At 36.9% G+C, this 27,183-nt stretch overlaps 1 protein-coding gene across 1 annotated transcript; it reads left to right on the forward strand.

Annotated features, from left to right (window-relative positions):
* Window positions 1-7,823: 7,823 nt before the first annotated feature.
* LOC106933429 (uncharacterized) lies at window positions 7,824-25,995 on the forward strand. Its single transcript, XM_088013462.1, has 29 exons — window positions 7,824-8,231; window positions 9,719-9,848; window positions 9,996-10,105; window positions 10,208-10,340; window positions 10,424-10,494; window positions 10,589-10,679; window positions 11,246-11,295; window positions 12,099-12,177; window positions 12,843-12,898; window positions 12,999-13,118; window positions 13,233-13,355; window positions 13,445-13,640; window positions 13,981-14,106; window positions 14,263-14,361; window positions 14,491-14,553; window positions 14,655-14,766; window positions 18,990-19,549; window positions 19,643-19,686; window positions 19,777-19,867; window positions 20,333-20,382; window positions 21,254-21,320; window positions 21,951-22,006; window positions 22,109-22,228; window positions 22,343-22,465; window positions 22,554-22,749; window positions 24,595-24,729; window positions 25,135-25,233; window positions 25,382-25,444; window positions 25,562-25,995. The coding sequence occupies exons 1-29, from the start codon at window positions 8,125-8,127 to the stop codon at window positions 25,673-25,675; spliced, it is 3,384 nt and encodes a 1,127-aa protein (XP_087869588.1). The 5' UTR covers window positions 7,824-8,124; the 3' UTR covers window positions 25,676-25,995.
* The last annotated feature ends 1,188 nt before the right edge of the window (window positions 25,996-27,183 follow it).

The raw sequence follows: 27,183 nt of genomic DNA on the forward strand, positions 1-27,183 counted from the left end.
AAAAGCTGATAGGTGACCCCATTACCTGCTCCCCATCTCCCTGTTCTCTGCTCAGATCTCTCCAGATATTATTTAGTTTTTAAAAACTGCTGGTTTTTGCAAGAAGTGTTTCAGATGCTGTAGATGGAGTAGTAGGGTTTTGTGATGGAAATTTTGATCTGTTTTTCATGGGGTCACTAGCAGAATTGAGGAAATCTAAACACCAAGTTGTAGATGCTCCCCCAACTCTTAAAACATTCATATGTGTTTTTAGCTTAATTGTTTTTTTAAATGTAATTATACCTACCTAAGCATATTGCGCAACGTCACATTTAGAAAGCTTTTATTGGAATTTCTGTGGGTGAAAATTTTATATTAGATACAATTCAAAAATGTTCTATAGTTCATAAAATGTCATTATTTTCTGTTACTATTAATTCATTTTCTATGGTTGTGATTTTGTCATGCAAATGAACATTAAAGTTCAGATTTTCTGCATTGAATTTCTTCCTCTATATTTCACGTCAGTGAGCTACTGCATTTTAATCATGAACTAATGAGGTGGAATGACATGAACAAATGTGTCTCTGGTTTTAAATATTAGCTTGTTTAAGATAGGTTTTACTAAAATTTCAAAAATGTTTTTAATCACAACATTCTTTTTTTTATTTTACTGAAAGACCAAACTGAAGAATAAAATCATGGGCAATTTATGAGTTGGTCATGTTTCTGTGTTTGTTTTATTTACAAGATGTGAACTTGAATATGTAATTCACATCTCCAATAAGATGTGAATTAAATCTTATTTATACATATATCTTATGTTCCCATAAACTATATGGTTTTTATATAGTTTATGTTCCTATAAACTATATGGTAACATAAGCAGTTAATATTTCCAGGTCTTGAGAAGTTCATTGCCTTTAAAGAGTGTTTGCTCTCTTACAGATTTAATCAGCTTTTGCTTTTTGTCAAATTTAAAGCTTTTAGCTCAAATCAATTGTAATTTCAGACAAAGATAACCCTGGTAAATACAAAATAGCATTTTTTACATGACTTCTCATCAAAGCAAAGAATCTAATCACACCAATCTGGTCCTTTGTGAAAAAATTGTTGTCCTCACCCACATCTGCCAATGATGGCTAGTAGTAGCGAGTACTTTCCATTGCTGTGGAGGAATTATTCCAACTGTCCAAAGTTAAGTCAGCTACACACAAGGTTTTTCAAGCACATGCAACCTTTTAATTGTCATGGTTTAGCAATTCTATTTGAGTTTAGGCCATTCCAATACCATCCACCTGCTGACCCAAGTGCATTTGATCTTGAAGTTCAAAAAGTAATGAATCCTTCAGGATTTTCCAGAAGCATTGAGTCAGTGCTTATAGTGTAGCATGATCCTCTTGCTGTACCATAGAGAACATAAAAACTCTTCAGTGTATTATTCAGGAGACAAAACACACTCTTCACACTCCTGTCCCAGACATCCAGGCTAAAGAACTGTTTTTATCATAGAGCTGTATCTATTGTTAATTCCACCCACTTACGCACTGAACTTCCAGTTTATTCGAAAAACTTACTTGTTTATTTAAAATTTTTATATGTTTTAGGTATTATTCTTTGCCATCTGGAGCTACTCTGGATCATAATTTCTAGGAATACACACATGCCAAAACAAGCATTGGGTATCTGCCCCATACCATGTTTTACTTGTACTAATATTCATAAAAGTGATCCGATAGTTCTTCTGGACCTGATACCAGCAGGATGGGAGCAATGGTTTCCCTCTAACGGGCTGGACACACAGGAGGCATTGCTCCTCCATTCAATTTAAAGGACAAGCTACAAAAACACATAAGCGTCTGAATTTTTATGACATATCAAACGTAACTAGTAAAAAGGAGACCTCATTCGAGATGGACACACAACCCAGCACAGATCTTAAAGGCAGAGGGCAGTTTGTCCATGTCTCAATTTGGAATAAATTTGCAAGCTGTGAATACGTTCTGGATATATATATATATATATATATATATATATATATATATATATATATATATATATATATATATATATATATATATATATATATATATATATAGCATTTAACAGTGATTCTTGAGAATAGGGACAAAATGGGTTTTAATTTTCCCATATTTTTTTTTATTATTTCTCAACCTTATGTATGCAGATATGACAAATAATGTTTAGAAAATATGAAGATGCTAAGGTACAGGCTCCCAGTTGCGAATTATTTTAAAAAATTACATTTTTAATCGACCTGACCCAAAACTTTGTCATCACCATCTGACAAAAATAAATCTAAAATGATTTTTAAAATACCCCATTAGTGATATTTTTACTCAATTTACAGACAAATGCTTCTCAAGAAATAAAATAAATATTATTTAAAACAAAAAACAAGAAAAAGTCCATCTGATGGAGTTGACAGTGCATGACGGAGTTGACACAGAACTGAAGGTGGTGACAAACTAGTGAGTAAAATGAAAAACTTGGTACATGTGAAGTAATGCAATTCGTGTAAAATACATTAAAATGAATTAGTTGCACAATTAAGTGAGATTTGATAACAATTTCACTGAAAGAGTCAGAAAAACTCTGACGGAGTTGACATCTGACGGAGTTGACGAAATGCCAAACTACCTCAATTTATATGATGTTATTCTGAAGCAGGCCATATTGTAGCTCGTCAGGTCCATTAAATCTTTACATTATACCAAAATTAAGCTTTTATTTCGCAAAATTTCATCAAAGTTTTGTAAATTGTCAGTTATGGAGTTGACACATCATGGTTGTGACAAACAACTTAGGAATAAAACAGAAGAAAAAACTAAAGAATAACTTAACCTAACCGGAGCTAACTAGCCCTCCTAGCAAAGGAAGAGAAAAGACAACGTCATGGGGTCCTCAGAAGTTCTGGTGCCCCCCAATAATGCCTGATTTTTTTACATTCTTTTCATTTCTGACGGTGTTGACAAAAACTAAGGACAAATTTCAACGGAGTTGGAAAATATCTAAAAATTATTTTTAATTCAATTTATCGATACTTTTATAATTATTTATATGACTACTTATACTTAATTGTCATAATATATAATTTTAGTATTTCTTTAATTGTTTTAAACTATAAGAATGTATTGAGTTCTGCTCCTGGACAAGGGCTTTTACAGGCATCATCCACCGACTACAATGTTTAAAATAAAAAAATATTCAGCAAAAAAAAAGAAAAATATACATTGTTCTGCTCACATGACCCAGGTTAGTTTAGTTAGATATTTGAAAAAAATATATTTTGTGTATATTTTATTCAAATTTCATGCTTTATCCATAGGACCTGTTTTGTCCCTATTCTCAAGAATCACTATATATATATATATATATATATATATATATATATATATATATAGATATATAGCTCTTCAGTCTGCTTTTCAAATTTTTAAATTATATGAAATATATCGCTTGTTGTAAAAGTTAGAAGATGTTTATTTAAAATCATAAATGCATTGCACTCCGCAGCAGTTACTGTTTCAAACTGAATTTGAAGGCACCCCGGCTGACGTTTATGATGAAATCGAAACTTATGCCTCTGCCGGGGAAGCAGCGTTGGCATGTACGGAAGTGCGGAACAGCGGACAAGGACTGTTTTCTCACAGTTTGTTGCTTTTCAGATCCTAATCTAATTCGAGATGGATGCTGTAAACTACGTAGGTAAGCTGAACGAATATGCACATAAAAGGCGTCTTGAGTGGCAGTTTGAAGAAGTTGGATCTACTGGACTTGACCACATTAAAACGTGAGTTGGCACAAACTGGGATTTTCATTCTACCTTATTCTAGAAGCTTCTCTAGAGAATCACCTTCGTCTATATCAGTGTTTCTCAACCTTTTTTGGGCCAGCGCCCCCCTAGCCCTTATCCAGGTCCCTCACCGCCCCCCACCAAAAAATTTGCAGGCTACTTTGCATTGACCATTATTTTATCATTAATATTACTATCACTAGTGTAGATGTTTTGATTTTTATGCTTGTTTCTGTATTTATCACCAAAAATAATTTCCCAGAGAACAAAAAAGCCATGGGAATAGAAATTATTTTCACAGGCGTCTACGAAAAATGCAATGAACATTCAAGTTAAAATTGGTAGGCCTAACAGCAGCCAATCAGAGCGGAAAAAATATTCTTATTTTCTGCCATTTTCTAGTTGTTAAATATTCCACAAGATGATCAGATAAAAGATGTTCAACATGCCAGTTTAAACTTTGAACTATTTGCAAAATGACTGAGCTCTGCAACATTAAAACATGGATAGAACTGTAACTACATTAATCATAGCTCTTCTTCTCTTCAGTGTTTCTGTCGGTTTCTGGTGGTGCAGCTCTGTGCTGCCTTCAGGAGAATGGGACATCAGAGTATCAGCCATAAAATTTCACCCACATGGCATTTATTGTGTAAACCAGAGTATTCAGTGGAAAAACAAAAGTTCCAGGTCCTTTAATGCCATAGAAATATGAGACAGAAACATTGATTATATCTTTATATAGACCTCTCTATTGATTTATAGATCAATAGTTTTACTGGACAGACATTACAAAGAACAAATCTGGTTCTTAATCAAATGTAATTAAAAACATGAATAAGTGATAAGTTATTTACTGTTATGATCTGTAAGATAGATTTATTCTCAGTACTAGATGTGGTCTCAACAAACCCATGACATTTCAAGAATATTATTTTACTTTTTATCTGGAAATAGTGTGTTTATTCTTGCCATACAGTCCTCTGTATTAATTATTGATCGAAAGGTCTTGCCATACCAGTTTATTCCTCTGTATTTACTTTAGTTTCTTAGTTTATTCTTGCATTTTGTTCTTCATTCATTCTAGGGGTTGAACGACTACATATTTTTTAAGGTCGACTACATCATGATAATAGTCGAGTCGATGTCGACTAGTCGCGGTGACGTCACAGTGACGTAAGCGCAAAAACCCTTCACAACTACTTGGAGGCTTTATCAGCTATTTTCACGGCAAATATGGACCCTCCCCCGACCCCCCCCACACACACTCCCCTTCTCCTGCTTTTACTAAGTCTATTATGCAGAATTAAAAGAGCAATAAACAGATCATTCTTCGTGAGCAGGGAGAAAAGTTCGTTGTACAAAGTCGGGTCTGACTTTTTTTTTGTTTTTTTCAAACACCGGCTGATGCTGATGATCTCTGGATAGTTACTCGTATAGGAGTCAAATTATCACACTGACCACTGGTGCTTTTGGAACATCACAAACCAAACTTATTATGAACGGATCCCGTTTGGTTACAGTTGAATTTAACGAAACCTCCTGCTGCTCCTCCGCTCGATGCGCAGCAGGAGGCTCTGCTGACTCAGCAGCGGCTCTCTGAACCGACATGCGGACGGCGGCCGAGATCGCCTCTATCAGATCCTCAGGATGGAGCTTGGACTTAGTTTCCAGATGTAGTCAAACCATATCTTTATAAGAGCGTTAAGCTGCCAGGTTAAAAGCTTCAATACGCAGGGTGGCGCTGATCAGTTGGATGGATAAAAAAGCCTGACATCATGACGCGTTGTAACACATTACTGCGGTAGTCTTTTTTATTTATTTATTTTTTTAAGGATTTTTTCGGCACTAGTTTATTTGACAACGATCTGACTGTAAGGGGGCAGAGAGAGCGGAGAGAGGCCTGGGCCCAGCGAATGGAGGACGGGAGTCGGACTCCTGATTACCGCGGGCTAAGGTCTCTGTATGCGGGGCGCCGCGCTAACCACCGCGCGCGCAACGCCCCTATTGCGGTAGCCTATGCTGTAATTTACAGTTTGTAATTATTAAATTATTTACATTTTTATACAATTTGAGCTTTCTGACGAACTCACCTAGTCCAACTTCTTTCATTTTCTGGGAAAAATCTGTTTAGTCATGTAATTGCGACTAGTCGACTGGCCCAGAAAAAAGTCAGTGCAGAGAAAAGAATCGACGAGTCGACTAGTCGACTAATTGGTGCAACCCCTAATTCATTCCCATTGGTTTCATTTGATTAGTATTATCCTCTCTTGGTTTATTGCCACTTTAGTTTCTTTCCTGTTGCTAAATTTATTTTATCATGTATTGACGCTCACCACCAGTAATCTTCACTCATCACCTGCTGCGCCGCCTAATCGTCATGTTTCACATCATGTGTTGATTTTTCATCGGATTCTCTGCTTTTATGCCATAATTCACATCTAGTTCGTCGCTCCGTTTTATGTCCCGCTTCTCCTGTTTCAGAGTTTTGCGCAATGTGCGCGTCGTTTTTTTTTTTTTTTTTTTAGCCCTAAGATGTTCGGGAAGCGTATCGATGGGGAAAAGGCAAACTGACATAAACCTTTTAAAACAACAGAAACAATTTCAGTATTCTGATTATTGAAATTTAAAAGTGCTGTGTTGTTCTATCTCCCCCGTTTCATACCGGACCACTTACAGCTCCGGTGTTAACGCTATAAAATAAACTCTCTCTATCGAGGTATCACTATGGAGAGATTTCTTTATTTGAATGGGTTCATTTTTCAGAGGGATATACAGTGAGGTTATCGTGATTTTAGCTACCAGTAGCAGGAGAACGGAGCTGCGCCAAGAAGCTAACAGAAGCTAACAAACACTGAATAGAAGAAGAGCTGCCATGTATATTGTTGCAGCCAAGCATGATTTAATGTTACACAATACAGTTTTACCAAGTTGCTCAAAGACTAAACTGGCATTGTTGTGCATTTAAAGTGTAAAGTTTACCTTCGACCAAACGCCCCCCAAAGGCATCCCAGCGCCCCCCTTTTGTAAAAATGTCCGCCAGCGCCCCCTGCCGTACTCTGAACGCCCCCTGGGGGGCGGTACCGCCCACGTTGAGAACCGCTATTCTAGAAGCTTCTCCAGAGAATCACCTTTGTCTATATTATTTCTGATAGTTAATAAACTTTATGTCAAGGCGTGTGTGTTGTAGAATATAAAGATGTACAGCTTGTTAAGCGTAAGACAGTGTACTTCTTTTTATCCCCCTTTACTCTGGTGCTCGAAATAAAGTTTTGTCTCTTAGATGATAAACTTGATTTAGTACTACTGTCTGTCTCTTCTCTAGACAGACAAATTAAAAGAGCTATTGCTGCATCTAACAGCTTATACTGGTTTTTATTCTATAGATTTTACATGCAGGAGGGATTGCTGCGAAGTCAGTGGTTTTGTGCAATCTCTTGAGTTTCTTTGGATGCAGAACGTTTTACCAATTTGAACCTGACTGCACTGTTTGATAACTAGGATCCATTTGGAATATTTGTAATTGACTTGAAATCTGTCTGTCTGATTTTATTGAATTGATTTTATCTTTTTATATATACCATAAAGTAAATGCATAGTTTTTTATTTCTGCTTCATGTCATTTGTTGTGAGTCAGTGATAAATTGAATAGAATTTAAATTTAACAGTGAATGAATGAATTAACAAGATAAATAAACAAATTCCTGCATATTGGCTGGAATTTGAATTTAACAGTGCCAGTAGCTGAAATAAGCTTCTATGGCTCCGTCTTAGATAGAAGATTTCTATGGGTAAATAAATAATATGATACAACTTCTTAACATGTCATAGGATATAGTAGTTTTTCTGTACTGCATTTTGTTGCTGTGAATGAATATGTAACACACATTTTCAAGGAAAAAAAAAGGTTATTTGTCATCAACATTATGTAAACTATTTTCTCAACAAGTTTTCTTGCTAAACCTGCTGAAATTCAATTAATTACGCTTTTTAAGTTGCATGACACATATTTGCTGAGAAAAATACCCTCCACCTTTTAAATTCTACATTAAAATAAAAATACTTTGACTGTAACAGCAGCACATTTATTTTAAATAACCAACTTGAGCGAATAAACTCAGCATTTGTGTATTTGCCCGGAAGTTGTACTGCCTAGTTTCAGTTTCGATTCATTTAGTCCACTGACGAAACATTTAATCAAAACTTAAGAATATAAACTTCTGAATAGAGGCGGATCTTTTAAGAAACTGTGAGAGAGATCGAACGGAGAACGCAGCTTAAAGATCTTTACATCGTTTCTTTTGATTTTCATAAATTGCTACGTCATTGCAATGGATATTGGGAGCGCCGTGGCTTATTTATACGACTATGCCCAGAAACATAGAATGGCTTTACAGTTTGAGGACCTTGGCGAAGTAGGCCCTGATCATATGAAAGTGTGAGTGTTCTTTTTTCTTCTTCTTCTTCTTTTTTTTTTTCAATTGAATCAGCATTTATGATTCTGACCTGAAGTGCGAAAGTGGGTCATTAGTTTGATTACGTTTAAAACAAAAAATGCTCTTATAAGTCATTTCTTTATGTCTACTGTAGCTTAACTCCAGTTGAAAACATATTTTGTAAGTTTTAACTTAGTAAATAAATGTTGTTTTATCTTTTTATAGAAACATGAACTTTAATCTATTCATCAGATTAAAGCCACACCTCCAAAGCGCAGTATTTTATTCGGACATTAAAATGTTTATCCTGCTATATAAAGTAAAATACGCAGCTTGTTTTGACTAAAGGGTATTACACAAGAAAAGTTTATTCACTGTTTTGCGACCTTTCTGGTACAAGTTGCTAGATATGTTGTGAAGTGTAGCCTGTAGAGCCATGCGAGAGGCTCACATAAAAGAGCTTTCAGCAGATTCAAAGCACTTGCTCAACTTTAACCAGCAGCTTCACAGAAGAACAAATTGTAAAGTCCTCTACAGGCTGATACTTAAAGAGTGTAGAGCTTGTGGAGGTACTGAGTATTTGTGCTCTCATCTTAAGGGAAAGAAGTGCAGATTTAATGCATTTTAATGTCACAGTGTTATGAATTGTTTAATGCATATTGCCACCTAGAGGATAAAAATTACTGTGTAAAAATCACAGTGGTTTGAAAAGGTGTTTTCTCCTTTCTTGATTTCCTATTTATTTGTATGTCTGTCACACTTACATTTTTCAGACCATATAACAAATTTACATATCTTTAAAAAAAACACACACAAGTAAACAAAATACAGTGCTTAAATAAAAGTGCGCTCTGAGATGAATTGGCAGCCTGTCTAAGGTGTATCCCGCCTCTCGCTTGTTGACAGTAGACCCCTGAGTGGTCCAGATCCTATAGGTGGATGGATGGATAAATAAAGGTGCATGTTATTAAAGAGAGATAAAATCCAAGTCTCCATGCTTTTATTGAAACCCAGATCTCATTACTGCCAAACCTGTTCACAGTCAAGAAAACATTTAAATAAGACCTACTTGACAGGATGGAGTACACAAAAAGATTCATAAAAGCCAGAAAGAAGTAGGCCTTACTTGCTTCAAATAAGGTCAGTGTTCATAACTTCAACCTAAGAGAGTGACCAGGAAAGAATGGCATGAGAGAATGCCAAGATGAAAACCACTGCCATAAAAGCTCACCTCAGTTTTGCCAGAAGGTCTCCTGATAGTCCTCAAGATTTTGGGGAAAGATATTCCACTTAAACATTTTATCCTCGGGATCTGGAAACACACCAGCGAGTCAACCTCTGAATGGCTTTAGAAAAACAAAATGAAGACACATTGTTATACTGCTGGTTTAAGCGATTTGACATATTATATTAACTGTAGGTAAATCATTTCGGACTTGTTTTTGGGTTGGAGAAACTTTTAAAAATATATATTTAACACTTCTTACAGATTCACTCAAAGAGTAGTCCTGGGTGGCAAGGCCTACCCCTGTGGTGAGGGTAGCAACAAGAAGCAGGCTAAGCAGGCTGCAGCCCAAAAAGCTCTGGAATGTCTGCAGAAGGACCAGGATGAGAACACAGTAAGATTTCTCCTTTTTGCCATACAAAACTATCTGAGAGAATTAAAAACAGCACAGATTGCATACATTCAGATCTCTTAAAGACTGTCAATAGTTGTATTGGTTTTAAGGAAATGTATCAGTTTTATCACCTGTCATAATACTCAGCAGAACAAAATGACAAACTTCATTGGAATAATCAACCACTACTGTCAGAAGACAAACCGCTGTCATACTTACATAGAAGAAGGAAGAAGTGGACCTCCTCATAATCCGCAGTAAGGATCTTCTCAGCTGGAACTGTTTTGACTATACTCATGAAATATTGACTAATACTAAAGTGAACATGCAAATACCAAGATTCTTTTTCTTTAATGCAGATTTTTCTACAAATTAAAAATTGATGCAAAGATATACCCTGTTGCTGAGGGTAAGAACGCCATGGAAGCCAAACAGAATGCAGCAAAGCTGGCCTGGTTTGTACTTCAGGAGCAGTCGGACTTTGACAGCAAGGTGGACGATGTGCTCGTTTCTCCTGAATCAAGTTCAGGCCAACAGTAAACTAAAACATTTTTCACTCTTCCTTTGCATTTCAGGTGTCTATCAGATCAACATCATCTGAAGATGGAGCATCAGCATCATCATCATCATCACAATCAGATGCACTGTAAGACATTTCCTGGCAAAAACGACTAACAGGTTGTAGAGCTGAGCACCATGCCTGTTCTCATGAAGATGTACCTCTTTGTCTTCTTTTTCAGAGACTCACATGAGTCATCATCACACAACATTCAAACAACTTCAAGTGACTCAATAATATTTGCTTATTCCTCAAACCCTTCCAATGCCCAGGTTTGTTTATCATAGTTAAAAAGTGTGATAGTTTAAGCAGTGTTCCACTCTCTGTTGAATAACTTAAGACTATGCATTAATTTACATAGTAAATTATGTAAATTTACATAATTTACATACTACTATGTACATTTACTATTTACATAGTAAATTAATGCATAGTAAATTAATGTACATAGTAAATTAATGTAGGCCATCTTTTTTAGACTGCATTGCTAAGTGTGTCCTTACCTCTGGGTATAAATATCTGAAGAGTAAAAACCTTGAATTTCAAAATTAGGTATGAAAAAATAGTTCCTATTTTGAAGGAGTAAAACTTGTCTTGACAAGTTGGTGTACCTGACCTGTGAATCATAATAATGCTCTACTTTGTTTTGGTCTATCACATAAAATAACAGAGAAAATATTGAAGCACGTGATCGAAATATCATTAAATAAAAGTGAAGTAATGTTAAGGTTGCAAATTACCGTACTTACTGGGAAAAGACATTCCTGCCAAGGAAAACTAAATGGTGAAGTTTAAGGTAACAGTAAGAAAAAAAAATGTGATCTGTTGTGAATTTTAGATGTCCAGAGAAACTGGATCTGGAGAAAATGCACCGTCACCCATGTCACAGTAAGTCATCTTAAAAAGACAAAGCATGTTATTTTGTTTTAGTGGGGGATGTGTGGAGTACGAATGAACAGTCATTATTTTACTTCAGTAGCAAGCGGTCCATTCTGATGGCTACCAGATCACTCTTTGTTCCATTGGGGAGATACTGTAGGTAGGGCCTCAGCCTGGGTCTTTCACTGCCAGTCTTCTCCCTCTGCTTCTTTTCCTGTCCTCTAAAACTGTCAAATAAAGGCCACAATACCACACATTTAGAAAGAAAGCAGTAGCTACTCTGAGCATTACTAATTCAAGAACAAATATTTGTTTGCATTATGTAAAACATGAATGCAAAGTTTTACTATTGAATAAATGCTTGTTTTGTTAGGCATGGTGACACCCTGTCATGTCTGTAGGTTGTTTAGATTTTTACTGTTTTATGGATTTAAGAGCATTGCTACATTAACTGCATTCACTGTCCCTTCAAGAATATCCCACTGCTGATTAATTGAGATTTAAGTCCATGGTTGTTGTTTTTGGATGACATCAAGAAATCTGAGCCTTGGCAGAATAAATTTGGCAGCTTCTGTGTACCAATATATGTTTCAGTACAAAAATGATTTGGTGAGCAAATACTTATGTCAATATAGTGTATCTGAAATCAAAACTGAGATTGTTATGACTGCTGTCTGATGCAGGTTAATGGCTGTTTATTAATCTTCATGATCATACTTCTTATCTACTTACATTAAAAAAAACACTTGTAGAAGATAGAATCTTAACAGGAATGCTGTAGAAGAATAATTTCTATTAATGTTTTGTTAAAGAGATTCTGCTGAGCCGTCACAGAACGAGATGACAGGCTCATCTGATCCTGCAAATTCTTCACAAGCTTCTTCAGACCAGGTTTTGCTTTTATGTTAAACTATGAATGCATTGTTTGATGCTTAACACTCAGATGTTATCTATGAATGTAAGACTTGCAAACATTGCAGACTTTGTAAGCATTTTACAGAAACTAGCATTAAGTTTTCATGGCTGAAACTGTTTTAGGATGATAGAAATCCAGGTCCTGATCATCCCAAGTATTCTGCAAAAACAAATTAGCATTTATATAAAATGAACCCACTAAATCAAATCAAGTCAAATTTTATTTGTATAGCACATTTCAGCAGCAAGGCATTTCAAAGTGCTTTACAAAATTAAACACAGAAGCACAGAGTCATGCAACATTGAATAAACAATCAAAAATATTAATTTTCCTGCCGAGTCGAAGTTCTGCCCTTCAAATCGGCAGAAAAAAAACATAATACATTAAGTTATTATGTATGTATTAAGCTTCTATGTGTTGTTGTAGATCATTATATGGGTTAGGGTTAGGGATGCATTTTCTGCGTTAACCACTTAGAAAAACTAGTAATTCGATATTTGAAGTTCTTTCTTCTATTTAATATAGATCAAATCAATGAGGAGACATTGCTACTATTTCTCTCCATATAGTGTAAATACTCATAATGTTCTCAATTAATGCATTTCTATATTTAAAATACCCACATTATAACTTTTTTCAGAATGATGTGGAAAACCAGGAAATCACAAACCCAAGAAACCCACCAGTGCAGTCACGGTATTGAAAAACATTTTATTGCACTAAAAGTATAAACTTTAATGGGTATTAAAGACCAATGCATTTCTTGATGTCTAAGCAATCTGTTTAATGTCTAAAGCTTTGCATCAGAGTTTGAGATCCTTAAATATCTTGGTGGAGGAGGGTTTGGTCGCGTTTTTATGGTGAAGGAAAAACTGTTGGATCTGGATTATGCAGTGAAGATCGTTCCTGGAACAGAGTGAGTATGTGGTGCTGCTCTGGACACAAAAACAGAAACATTGGTAAAAGATTTCAGGTCAAACAGTTAAACTGTTTCACTGAGGATGGTTGCATTTGTATTATTTTTATTTAGAAAAGCTTTGCGAGAGGTGACGGCGTTATCAGATCTCCAACACGAAAACATTGTCAGATACTACAACTGTTGGATGGAGGATTCAAAAGTGCAACAAGAGAAAGTCCAAAAGAAACTAAAAGAGTAAGAGTTTTCTCCTCTAGTTTCACATAAGTGAATTCACCTTATAGACTAAGAAAAATCACATTTCCCTTTTTTTTTTTACTTGCAAGTGTCACATGTGAAAAGTGCCTCTTCATTAAGATGGAATTATGTAGCTTTGGAACCCTCCGAGAATGGATTAATGAAAAGAATAAGGAGGATCTACCACACAGCCAGAGAGGAGCAGACAGTCTTCCTATTGCACTCCAGATAGTCAGTGGAGTCGAATATATTCACTCCAACAACTTCATTCACAGAGACCTAAAGGTGAGACTCGGGATTTTACAATGCTGGTTTGGTTGGTCGGTTGGATCCTACCTTCCTACTGTCTTCCTTCATTGTGCTTTCTTCATTGTGTCCTTCCATGCTTGTGTTCTACCTTCATTTTTTTTCCTACCACATTTTCTCTCTTGAAAGTTGGTTCTGGAAAAAGTTTTTTTTTTTTCCATGAAAAATGTGTAAAGTGCTTGAGGTAAACTGTGCGTAGTTTGGTGGTGGTTTATTTGAGGTTTACTTGCTGGTATTTTAGTTCTCATAAAGGATTACCTGTTTGTTCCAGGATGTTTGATAACCAATATTATCACTGTCTTTGTTTGTTGCTGCTCAGCCTTCAAACATAATGTTTGGAAAAAATGGGAAGGTGAAAATTGGGGACTTTGGTCTCGTCATTAGTGAAATCTTGATTGACAGAACAGAAGGAGTAGGAACCAAAACCTACATGGCTCCTGAACAAGTAAGTAAAATGATGTTAAAGCTAACATGAGTATTGGTTTTATTATTTGTTTAAATTTACGTTAAAATGTAATTTATAATCAGTTAACCAATATATATGCTTGTAACTGAAAAAATAATAATTACAAAATTAACATTTTTGGTGTTGTTTTAACAGTCAAGTAAAATCTATGATCGTAAAGTGGACATGTTTGCTCTGGGTCTGATCTTTTTTGAACTTCTTTGGAAAATCTCAACTGGCCACGAAAGAGGAAAGGTTAGTCATTTATAAAAAGACAGATTTTAAAATTAAATAAATCACTGCATATTTTCACTTTTACGGTTTTTCTTTAAAATATGATGTAGAATTGTCTGAACAAATTTTTAACTACTTTGTTGCTATTAGATTTGGGACAACACAAGAAGCAATGAGCTTCCCAAAGAGTTTTCACAGGCTTTTCCCTTCAAGGTACTTTATTATATTTTTAAGTCTGCCGATTTATGCACAAAATGCAAAAACTGTGGAGCCTCATGCTAATCAAGGTTCATTGTTCCTATTTTTGATTTTAGTCCCGAATTATCAAATCTTTGCTGTCTGAGAAGCCAGATGATCGACCTGAAGCAAGTCAAGTGAAGGAACAACTGGAGAGAACAAACCAACACCTGGATCAACACAGTGTGTGAATGTCTAGAGTGAGAGTTTGGTTGTACAGGAGGAGATGCTTTATTTTCACATGATGTGTGGAGAAAGTTGTCAACATGCAGCACTCTGGAGGAATTTTTAGCATTGCAAAAAAGATTTATTATGATTTAAGATGAGTCTTGCAACAATTACAACTTAAATAATCATGCTTGTTCTAAAAAAACATGATTTGGGTCATTTTAGGAGTTGGTTTCCTTATTCTTCTATAGAAATAGATCATCTTTATAAAATCTATGGGAGAACTGGGAGGAAAAACTAAAGGCAGGCTTGTTGGGTTGCCAGAAAGCAAGCTGCATTTTTATTGAACTGTTACCCCTCTGAAACTCAATTAACTTCAGCAACATGACACATTTTGATGCACAGAAAGTTAAGCAATCATTTAGAGCACATGTGTCAAACTCAAGGCCCGCGGGCCACATGTGGCCCGCCATGTCATTTTATGTGGCCCCCCAGCGTTTTATAGGTCCATGATTGACTTAAAATAGGTTTTGAGCACGAATTGACGACAAACTACATCTCCCATAATGCATTCCGATTGTTACCAGCCAACATTACGGCTTCTCGCCACTAGAGAGCAGCAGAGTCACCTTAAGCTGCTTATTGATTTTACCAGCGAATAAAACTGAGACATCGACAAGCTAACATCAAAACGTCCAAGAAAAGAAAAATCGATTTACAAGTAAGACTGTGAATGAAGATGTGTGAGTTGGTGTCAGGGCGGCAGGTCGCGCTAGACTTTTTTTGTTATCCGTTATCTTGACCGACAACATAAAAAAAAAAAATTGGCGCTGTACTATTTTTATCCGTGAAATTATAATCATATTAACATCGGCTATTTAGCCGCATTTTATGCGGTTTAGTGAATATTCACCGTGAATCCTGATCCCATCACAAATTAAGCAGATAAATGCATCTACATTTTTCTCCGTAGTGACAAAAAAACCACTGACTGAGGCCCCAATAACTTTTAATAAATTAAATTAAGCGACTTCACTTAAATTAGCATCACTTCACCCGCTGGGGTCTGAACGCACTTCCTCCTAGTTCAAATCTGCAGAAAAATCTGCGCTAATTCATCAGTCAGTTGGATTTGTCTGATCCAAACAGATCAACTGAACTCTGAGTGTTTTACTCTGCGGGGTCCGGTGTGCGCTTTAAGGATTTTTTTTTTTTTTTCCCGCTTCTCCGAAACGGACAGATGTTACGTCTGCAGCTCCTCCAGAGCGCCGCTCTCCTGGGTAACGTGAACCCAGAAGGCTCCATTTGTTAAATCCGCTGGATGAGTTACTCCCAGCGGTTTTTAATTCTTCGCAGTGGCGTAACGTAACTGCCTCCGCAGTGGTTGAGCAGCGCACTGCGCATGTTACAATCTAATTAACTTTTGCATTGTCATTTATTTCCTCAAGATAAACTACCGGCTCCTCAAATGGATTAACACAAAGTTGCATTCTCTTTAGTTTTCTCTGGTCTGTAATGGAGACTTGAATTTAACGCGCCATTCCAAACAAAGGTTTCGAATGCGCTTCCTAACCAGAAGCTCCAAAGCGTTATTTAACAATATGAGGTGTTCAATTTATTTTTAACATTGTATTTTCATACATTTTATGCTAGGGGTGCCCAAGTCTAGTTTTCCAGAGCTACCATCTGCAACTTTAGATGTGTTCCTTCTCTAACACACCTGGATCATTGTCTCATTATAAGGCTCTACAGAACTGAGTTGCTGCTAATGAGGGAAGTCAACCTTTTGCCTGGGGTGTGTTTTAGCAGGGATGCATCTAAAAGTTGCAGTCTGAAGGACTGCAGCTGGGCACTCCTGATTTGTACCGTCAATGTGGCCCTTTGAGGGTGGCCAATATGCTGAAGTGGCCCTCGGTGAAATTGAGTTTGACACCCCTGATTTAGAGGATGCTCTTGGTTTTAAACAATGTACAAAAATGCATGCAGTGAAATTTTAGATTTTGTTAAGTTTTTTTTGTTTTAAATTTCATTTATAAACCATTTTCTTCTGTTAATTATTTTAGTCAAAATCTACAGTGATTTGGAGTTTTGTTGCTTAGTACAAAACTCTGCAAACCCACACAAGGTTTAGAACCACAGTCAATTCATAAGGTATAATATTAAATCATGAGAAAGTATTAACTGCTAAATGTGATATTTTACCATTCATGAGTCATGAATATGACTGTTAGTAAAAATATTGTAATATCTGATAGGATGTGGGTACGAAATTTGTTGTTTACAACTACAAAGGGACGACCTTAAACTTAATGCAAAGTAATCCCACAATAAAATAAAGAATCTTTAAAGAGCTCATAAATATTTACTGCCATCAAAACCTCCGCTATGTGCCTTAAAGCATTTTGATTTATGCTTAAATCTGATGCATCATCATATGTTATCATGAATTTAGGAGCAAAAATATTGTTTGTTCATTTACGCTGCTGATATTGTATGTAATACAAATGGGAAACATCTGTTTCCATCTTATGTTTTTGAACTGAAATGTAATAAAAAGTTTATTAAAAACCATGCTTTGATGTTGATGCTGAGTGATTATACTATAAGTTTATTTCTTACCCAGAACCATTATGGGTTCTTCATGGCAATGGCTTTGTTCCACTCATGAAACAGAACTGTGTCTTCTTTTTTGGCAACTTTATTTGCCCCATGCTGCATGTATTTTTTTTAGAGATTCCCTCTGGAGCAGCTGGACATGCACAAATAGATAAACCGCTACAGAGCTTCTTCTTATATCAATGCTACAACCGACGCTACTTCCGCTACTAACAGTGACTTAGTACACAAATCATATTCTGTACAACAACTTGGCTGCAGACTGCTTTAGAGATCAATAAAGCTCAAAGTAGTTAGCTATGATTTTTTTTTTTATGTTGGCACCTCTGAGAACTATTATTGTAAGTGTCACGATGTGTGTTGGTGGTGGTGGGGAGATTGAACGCAGGACCCAGGATGTAGTGAAGTTGACGTCTTTAATAATCAAGTTTAGCTCTAAACAGTCCAAAAACATGCAACACGGCAGAGTGGAGACAAAAACTCAGCACTGGCAGCAACTAAACAAAGACTGACAGAAAAAGAGCCATGCCGCCACAGGACTTTCCAGTTCTACTGTGACGGTTTAAACTAATAAGAGCCAAGCCGCCACAGGACTTTCCAGTTCTACTGTGACGACTTAAACGAGGCTACAAAAAACGACATACTTGACTGACTTACGACGAACGAGACTGACTACGACAAGGACCCGACGAGGAATACAGACAACAGGTGGGTATAAATACAGACGGGGTAATCAAGGGAACTGGATACAGCTGGGAAGCAATCAACGGGGAGGACAGGACAGAGACTCACAGGAAAACAGGACTGAACACAGAAAACTCAAAAACAAACATACAGAAACACGGAACATAACAGTAAGACTGTAATATCAAGGCAAAGAAAGCTCAGTAGCTGTTGGTAAGGCCTTCCAGACATACAGGGCCCCTAGAAGTGGTTGAATTGTATCAAAGACCATAGATCTAAAGCTGTAGCATTCATTTATAGAGAATGACAATGTTATTAAATTTTATTTAATGCATACAGTTGAGAAAAAATGTACATTTAGGATTTAATTAGGATGTTTACTAATTAAACAGGTCCCGTCAGCAGCGGCTTTAAAAGATCACAATCAAATAAAATATATTAAATAAATGAATAAAACAGTGTTTTATCCGTAACTTTAAACAAATACTAACAATTTAAATAAAATACTTCTAGCTGGGTGCTTATTGTAACAGCTTATTGTTGCCGTGTGAAACTATTTGGAGAGATTAAAATGTTGCCAGACGAGGGAAAGGTGGGACCATCGCAAAAAGGGCGCACAAAATAAATTGCATACGCAATAAAATGCTATATCAAGAAAATATGACGGGTGATGCAACAGCGTTTTGCTACCATTTATTTCGATCGGCAAGCAAACTGACAAACCATTTCCTGAATCAGTCACGTGGTACGGCCCAAATATGAGACTTCAAACGTCACAGCCTCCATCCTCACAAGTCTCGGTAGGCGCCTCATAAAAATCCTCCAGGATTACTCGATACACGCCCCGAATCCTCGGCACAGGATAAACATCACTGCCTTATACACTTTTCTGGAACGGACAAGGCTAATAGTGAATGAAAATACATTGATGCGCAACTTGTAAGTACCGGAGTTAAACATGGCGAAAAACTTCTCCAGAGAGGCGACTCGCAGCGAATCTGACCACAAGGCTCCTGCTGAACCAGATGTTAATAGTGTACTGCTAACCAAGATGCAACTGAACGACCCAAGCACTGATCTCCTCAACAGGTTGGAGAACATTATTTCAAATGTGGTTAAGAAGGAGATTTCAGCAGCCGTGACACCGCTAGAGACTAAACTTGCCTCGATTGGGTCTGTTATTCACGATTTGGAGAGGGCTGCTAACGATCAGGACGGGCGGCTGGCTATGCTGGAGGAATCGGTTAACTCGTTAAATGCATCAATTGGCACGTTGTCCAAGAAATATGAAGACTTGGAGGATCGCTCCAGACCAAGCAACATCTGCCTTGCGGGTGTACCGGGAGGGTCGGAAGATCACCGGCCGACGGAGTCTGTGTCCACTTGGCGTCAGGATCCGCCTTCCCTTGACCGAGGTCATCGCACATTCCTGCCTTGGCCCAATAACCCATTAATTGCCCTTGTCAGCCCGTTTCGAATACAACAGTCAGACTCCGACAGCCAGGTGAACAATGTTATGTGATTCTCCTGAATCTCCTGAATCACATTCAAACTTACAGCAAACTAGAACATATTTCACTCTTCCTTTGCGTTTCAGGTGTCTGAAGATGGAGCAGCAGCAGTATCACAGTCAGATTCATTGTAAGGCACAAAAAAAAATGGGCTACAGGTTGTAGAACTGAATACTATGTCTGTACTGACATGGATGTACTTATTTGTTTTCTTTCTCAGGGACTCAAATGAGTCATTATCACATGATATGCAGAAGACTTCAAGTGACTCAATATTATTTGCCGATTTCCCAAACCCCCCCAACAACCAGGTTTGTTTATCATAGTTTAAAGGTGTGATAGTTAAAGCAGCACTCCACTATCTGTATGATATCTTAAGAGTCATTAATTTACATGTTAAGCAAAACCAGGCCATCTTTTAGAGACTGAATTACTAAGTGTGTCTAGGTATAAATATCTGAAAAAACGGCAGAGTAAAAACCTTGAATTTCAAAATTAGGTATGAAAAAATTTTATTTTGAAGAAGTAAAATGTGTCTCGACAAGTTGGTTTACCGCAGCTGTGAATCATAATAATGCTCTACTTTGTGTTGGTCTATCACGTAAAATTACAGAGAAAAAAATTGAAGGTTGTGATTGAAATATAATCAAATGAAAGTGAAACAATGTTAAGGTTGCAAGTTACTGTAGTTACTGGGAAAAGACATTCCTACCAAGAAAAACTAAATAGTGAAGATTAAGGTAATAAGAAAAAAAATCTACTTTTGTGAATTTTAGATGTCCAGAAAAACTGGATCTGGAGGAAATGAGCCATCACCCACGTCACAGTAAGTCATCTTAAAAAGATAAAGCGCTTTGTTTTAGTGGGGATATGTGGAGTACGAATGAGCAGTCATTATCTTACTTCAGTAGCAAACTGCCAATCCTGATAACTACCAGGTCACTCTGTGGTCCATTGGGGAGCACAGGCACCCCATGTAGAGAGGGGCACACTTACTGTAGGTGTGATTCTCAGCCTGGGCCTTTCACTGGCAGTCTTCTCCCTCTGCTTCCTTTCCTGTTCTCTAAAACTGTCAAGTAAAGGCCACACATTTAGAAAAAAGCCAGTAACTACTCTGAGCTTTGCTGATTCAAGAACAAATATTTGTTTGCATCATGTAAAACATGAATGCAAAGTTTCACTATTGGATAAAAGCTTGTTTTGTTCGGCATGGTGACACCCTGTCATGTCTGTAGGTTGTTTAGATTTTCACTGTTTTGTGCACTTAAGAGCATCTGGTACATGAACTGCATCCAATGTCACTTCAAGAATATCCCACTGCTGATTCATTGAGACTTAAGTCCATGGTTGTTGTTTTTGGATGACATCAAGAAATCTGAGCTTTGGCAGCTTCTATGTACCAATATATGTTTCAATACAAAAAATATTTAGTTTAGAAATGAAAAATATAGTTTTGTTTTTCATTTGCTTTACATGACAAACATTTGTACTCCAGGAGCTGCTGCTGCTGCTTTAGCCTGAATTACTTTTAGGAACATCTGAGATTAAAACTCAGATTGTTGTGACCGCTGTCTGCTGCAGGTTAATGATTAGTTAATAATCTGCACGGTCACACTTCTTACCTACTTCTATTAAAGCAGCTTGTAGAACACAGTCTTAACTATAGAACAATAATTTCTATTAATATTTTGTTAAAGAGATTCTGCTGAGACGTCACAGAGCGAGATGACAGGCTCGTCTGATCCTGCAGCTTCTTCGGATCAGGTTTTGCTTTTGTGTTAAACTATGAATGCATTGTTTGATGCTTATGTAGACACTCGTATGTTATCTGTAAATGTAAGAGTTGAAAACATTGCAGATCTTTAAGCATTTTACAGAAACTAGTATAAAGTCTTCATGGCTGAAACAGTTTTAGGATGATAGAAACCTACTGCACAAACAAATTAGTGTTTATATAAAATGAACGCACTACAAAGTTAATATAATTTTAACTGTACCCTGTAAATCTGCCTTGAAGCTTCTATGTACTGTTGTAGAGCATTATTAGGCCATCAGCCCCATTCAGAGGGCTCACCTCAAAACAACATCATAATTGTTGCTTTTCACACTTACATTAATTTGGAGCAGCAGAAATTACAAGTGTTCTGCTGATGCATTTTCTGTGTTTACCATTTGGAAAACTAGTAATATGAATTTTATTTATTGTAGGGAATAAAATCTTACCAGGAAAAAGATCTTATTGCTATGGTTGCAGTTTCAATGCAATGAGCAGACATTGCGACTAAAGGCTGAAGTTGTAGTGTACTATTTCTCTGTATATAGCGCAAATACTCACGATGTATTAATCCATTTCTATATTTAAAATACACACATTGGTGTTGTTTTTTTTACCAGAATGATGTGGAAAACCAGGAAATCACAAACCCAGGAAACCCACCAGTGCAGTCACGGTATTGAAAAACATTTTGTTGCACTAAAAGCATAAACTGTAATAAGTATTAAAGGCCAATGCATTTTTTTTTGTGTCTAAGCAATCTGTTTAATGTCTAAAGCTTCGAATCAGAGTTTGAGATCCTTACATATCTTGGTGGAGGAGGTTTCGGTTGTGTTTTTATGGTGAAGAAAAAACTGTTGGGTCTGCATTATGCAGTGAAGATCGTTCCTGGAACAGAGTGAGTATGTGGTGCTGCTCTGGACACAAAAACAGAAACATTGGTAAAAGATTTCAGGTCAAACAGTTAAACTGTTTCACTGAGGGTGGTTGTATTTGTATTATTTTTATTTAGAAAAGCTTTGCGAGAGGTGACGGCGTTATCAAACCTCCAACACGAAAACATTGTCAGATACTACAACTGTTGGACGGAGGATTCAAAAGTGCAACAAGAGAAAGTCCAAAAGAAACTAAAAGAGTAAGAGTTTTCTCCTCTAGTTTCACATAAGTGAATTCACCTTATAGAGTAAGAGAAATCACATTTCCCTTTTTTTTTAACTTGCAAGTGTCACATGTGAAAAGTACCTCTTCATTAAGATGGAATTATGTAGCTTTGGAACCCTCAGAGAATGGATTAATGAAAAGAATAAGGAGGATCTACCACACAGCCAGAGAGGAGCAGACAGTCTTCCTATTGCATTGCAGACAGTCGGTGGAGTTGAATATATTCACTCCAACAACTTAATTCACAGAGACCTAAAGGTGAGACTTGGGATTTGACACTGCTGGTTTGGTTGGTCGGTTGGATCCTACCTTCCTAATGTCTTCCTTCCTTCTACTTCCTTCCTTGGATCCTCCCTTGCTTGTATTCTACATTCATTTTTCTCTTCTACCACATTTTCTCTCTTGAAAGTTGCATTGGGAAACTTCTTTAATTTTTTCATGAAAAATGTGCACATGGCTTGAAGCAAACTGCAAACTTCAAAATCTTTTTTCTTATTTTACACAAACATTTAAAGGTGACCTTTCGTGCAAAATTCACATTTTGCTCATTTTTGTACTTCCCTTTGAATCTCTACTACTTCTAAAATCAGCCCAAGTACTTAAAAAAAACTTCCAGATGTTTCTTGGCAATAACTTAATGTTTTTTTGGTGTTTTGAAAATGAGCCATTCATTTCAAGCACCTTCAGAATGTTAAGTCAACAATCATCAAGCAAAGTCCCTCAACTAGCAACCCCAGCAAACCCCAGCCAGTTACCTAGCAACCTCAGTGGCGCTTCACCCATCACCCAGCAAGCAAAGATGAGCTCCAGCACATTTGGTCAGCTGGTTTTACCGCTGTATGTGCTGTACAATGGCTACTGGAAAAGACAAGTATTTTGTTGCTGACTTGTTGTTCAGAAACCACCTGCTGCTTGTGCAGGAGGCTCTACTTCTGCTTTTCAAAGATGTACAGTTCTATAATCGTGCATCTGTTTGCAGCCATTTTTACATGTAAATGTTGAGTTGAGGTGCAAGATTAGCAGCAACTTATTTGGATTTAAACTGACAAGTGGCCCTAAAACAGCTCATTATGAAAGGAACTCAAAATAGGCAGAACTGACCAGACTGAAATTTCATTATCTAATAATTACTTTGTGCAAAAAATGTAATGAACAAGTTTTCTATAGCCCATAGATCTGTCCTAACTTCTTCAAGGAAGCGTAATAGGTCTAAGATTATGAATCTCAAGAGGGTCATACTCATACTCTGCATACGTGGAGTCATAAGACCAATGTGAGAGCGCCCCCTGCCATGAGGCAAGCAAACTGCCTGCCTCCCCTCGAATCTGTTCTCTGCTGTTTCTGATCGCCCCTCAGCATACGCAACACATGACACACACATAGTTGGTCACAAAAAAAACACTGTACATTATATAAATGAGCTAAATTATGGAAAATCAGTTCATATATTAAATGTTTTTTAACCATTTTATTGCCGACGTACAGACAGGAGGAACATGCTCCCATCGAATGGTAGCCAGTGCAGTTAGCGAGAGGTTGCTTCTGATCATTAGAATGGGAATTAGCAAAAATTCAGTGACTTTGAAGAAAAAATAAGCAAAATTGGTTAAGTTAAATGAAAAATAAATACATTGTTGTCATGATTCAGGGTTTGGTGAGGTGAGATGAGACGCAGGCAGGCCAGGATGAAGGTGAAAATGATGAATTTAATGATAAAGAGTCCACAGGGAAACAGACGTTAGACGAGGGTGATACACGACGAGGATCCGACACAGACAAAGACAACAGGTGGGGTTAAATACACAGGGAAGGTAATCAGGGAACTGGATACAGCTGGGAGCAAACAGGGAAGACAGATTCACAGGGGAAACTGGACTAACACAGAAAAACCCAAAAAACCACACAGAAAACACAGATCCCAACAATTGTAGGACAAATCACAGGGTGACTATAGCAATATAAATTATCTTATTACATATTATTTTTCCATGTTGGCAGGTGAGTCTATGCCATCACTGGTAATTTTAGTTTTCATAAAGGATTAGTTCGATCCAAGAAGTTTGATGAACAGTTCAATCACTTTATTTGTTTTTCACTTCTCAGCCTTCAAACATAATGCTTAAAGAAAATGGGAAGGTGAAGATTGGGGACTTTGGTCTCGTCACTATTGACAGAACTGAAATCTTGATTGAAAGAACAGAAGAACGAGGAACCAAAACCTACATGGCTCCTGAACAAGTAAGTAAGAGGGTGTGCTAAAGCTAACATGAGTATTGGTTTTATTGTATTGGAAAGTAAAAAATAAAGAGACGTGAGACCACTTAGACATTTAAAAACTGAAAACAAGATCTTAAAATCAATTCTAAAGGAAATGGGCAATCAGTGGAGGGAATACCAAATTGGGCTGATATGTTAATTCTGAGTTGTAATGATTTCAAACGGGCACTTTTTTTTTTTGTCCAGACGAAAAAGAGAAGGTGTTCTAGTACGACCTAGAACACCTGCAAACTCCTCTGTTCATAACTGGTCGTAAATGTTCATTACATTACCTGCTATGCAAAAACAAAACAAAACAAATTCTAATATTCAAGCTAAAGATTAGGGCAAGGAATAATTGGAATATGAACGTTTTTGTTCCAACAGGCAAGTAAAATCTATGATCGTAAAGTGGACATGTTTTCTCTGGGTCTGATCTTTTTTGAACTCCTTTGGAAAATCTCAACTGGGCACGAAAGAGCAAAGGTTAGACTTTCATAAAAAGACTGATTTTAAAATTAAATAAATCTGTGTGTTTTTGCTTTCACTGTTTCTGTAAAATGGGATGTAGAATTATTTTCTTAACAAACTGATCTAATTCACTCTTATTATGTCATAACTTTGTTACTGTTAGGTTTGGGACAACACAAGAAGCAATGAGCTTCCCAAAGAGTTTTCTCAGGCTTTTCCCTTCAAGGTACATCATTATATTTCTAAGTCTGTGTCAATTTATGCACAAAATGCACTTACTTAAAAAATTGTTTCATGGAGCCTCATGCTAATCAAGGTTCATTGTTCCTATTTTTGATTTTAGACCCGAATTATCAAATCTTTGCTGTCTGAGAACCCAGATGATCGACCTGAAGCAAGGGAAGTGAAGGAACAACTTGAGAGGACAAACCAACACCTGGATCAACACAGTGTGTGAATGTCTAGAGTGAGAGTTTGGTTGGGCAAAAACCAAAATAGCTGTTTCCTCGTTATGTACAGTTGGACATTTATACTGTTAAAAAAAACTGTTTCCTCGTTATGTTGCTGATGTTGTATATGTTGATATTGGAAAAGGTCTCTTTCTATTTTATATATTTGACTTAAAGTTTATTTAAAAAAGATGTATTTTTGCTGTTCTTGCTCAGTGACTGCACTTTTGAAGGTACATAATTTCTGGTCACCAAAACTTCATAGATTTTCCTTGCCATTAATAAAATAGAAACATTAAAAAATAAAATTTTAATTTATGAATAGCAATGTGTCTGCTTTCTGGTTGTTTTGCAGTTTTGGTTTGTCCAAGATTTGTGGAGCATAGAGAAACTGAGTCCTGGCCAAAATGTAACATTTCTGCTTATCTCACGACAAAAATGCTGTGAGTATTTAGGGAGAAGTGAATTTTAGAAGAAAACCTGAGAGGTTACAAAAGGCTTCAGATTGAGCTGGAGGTTTAACGGCCCTAAACATTCAACCTCAGTTACAATAGGTTAAGATCAAAGCACATTCATGTGTTAAAACGGCCCAGTCAAAGCCCAGACTTAAATCCATTCAATAATCTTTGGCCATATCAGAAAAATGATGTTCACAGATGATCGCCATCTAATCTGGTCTTGGTACAATTTTCAAAGTCAAACATTTAAGAATGTCGGTCTGTAAAGAGCTGTTGGAGACTTACAGCCCCTAAAAGAATCAACACATTTTTTCTGTATTTTTTGTTTCTAAATGCTGCACAAATTTTTGTTGGTCTTTTGCATGTAATCCGAATAAAAATACACTGATTACTTTGGTTATATTCGGACGAAATCTGAGAACGCTTTTTAAAGCTCTGGTAATGCAATTGTATTAGGAGTGCCTTGAATTGCCTACATTTTTTCACATAACCTCCAGAATTTACACTATCCATGGAAGATGGAGCAGGAATGATGCGGCGGTGTACACACTAAGCATCTTTCATGGCTCAACCTGTAGGTGGAGCTGTTGTTCTGCTGAGCTGTGTGTGCAGACTCCAGGCCTCCTCCGGCTGAGTGTGATCCAGGTTTGTTCACAGTGAGGGAGAGCAGAAAAGGGGTGGGGGGTGTGTGTGACATTTAATCATGCCTCCGGCACATGCTGCATGATTAGCATCTCGGTGGAAAACAACAGTCACAGTGGCCAAAGAGCAGATCTCACACAATCACGCAAACACCGGGTGAGGCGCAGGTAATCAGTGCAGATCAGCTCCTGCAGCTCAGAGTGCTACCTTAACAGCCACAATAACACAGAGGAACCAAAAATATGTGCAGTTTATATAAATGAGACCTATTTTTATCGTTTTCTTGCCAAATCTTGGTCAGATCTTCTGGCTCACCCATAAATCTAGAGGCTATTGTGTATTTAAACTCTATCTGAAGCAACCGAAAAATATTTTGGAGATACATCAGGAGAGTGAATTTTGAACAGCTTCAAGAA

Source organism: Poecilia mexicana, unplaced genomic scaffold (assembly GCF_051168715.1).
Source record: "Poecilia mexicana isolate PSO_F unplaced genomic scaffold, ASM5116871v1 scaffold_15, whole genome shotgun sequence".
Taxonomy (NCBI): domain Eukaryota; kingdom Metazoa; phylum Chordata; class Actinopteri; order Cyprinodontiformes; family Poeciliidae; genus Poecilia; species Poecilia mexicana.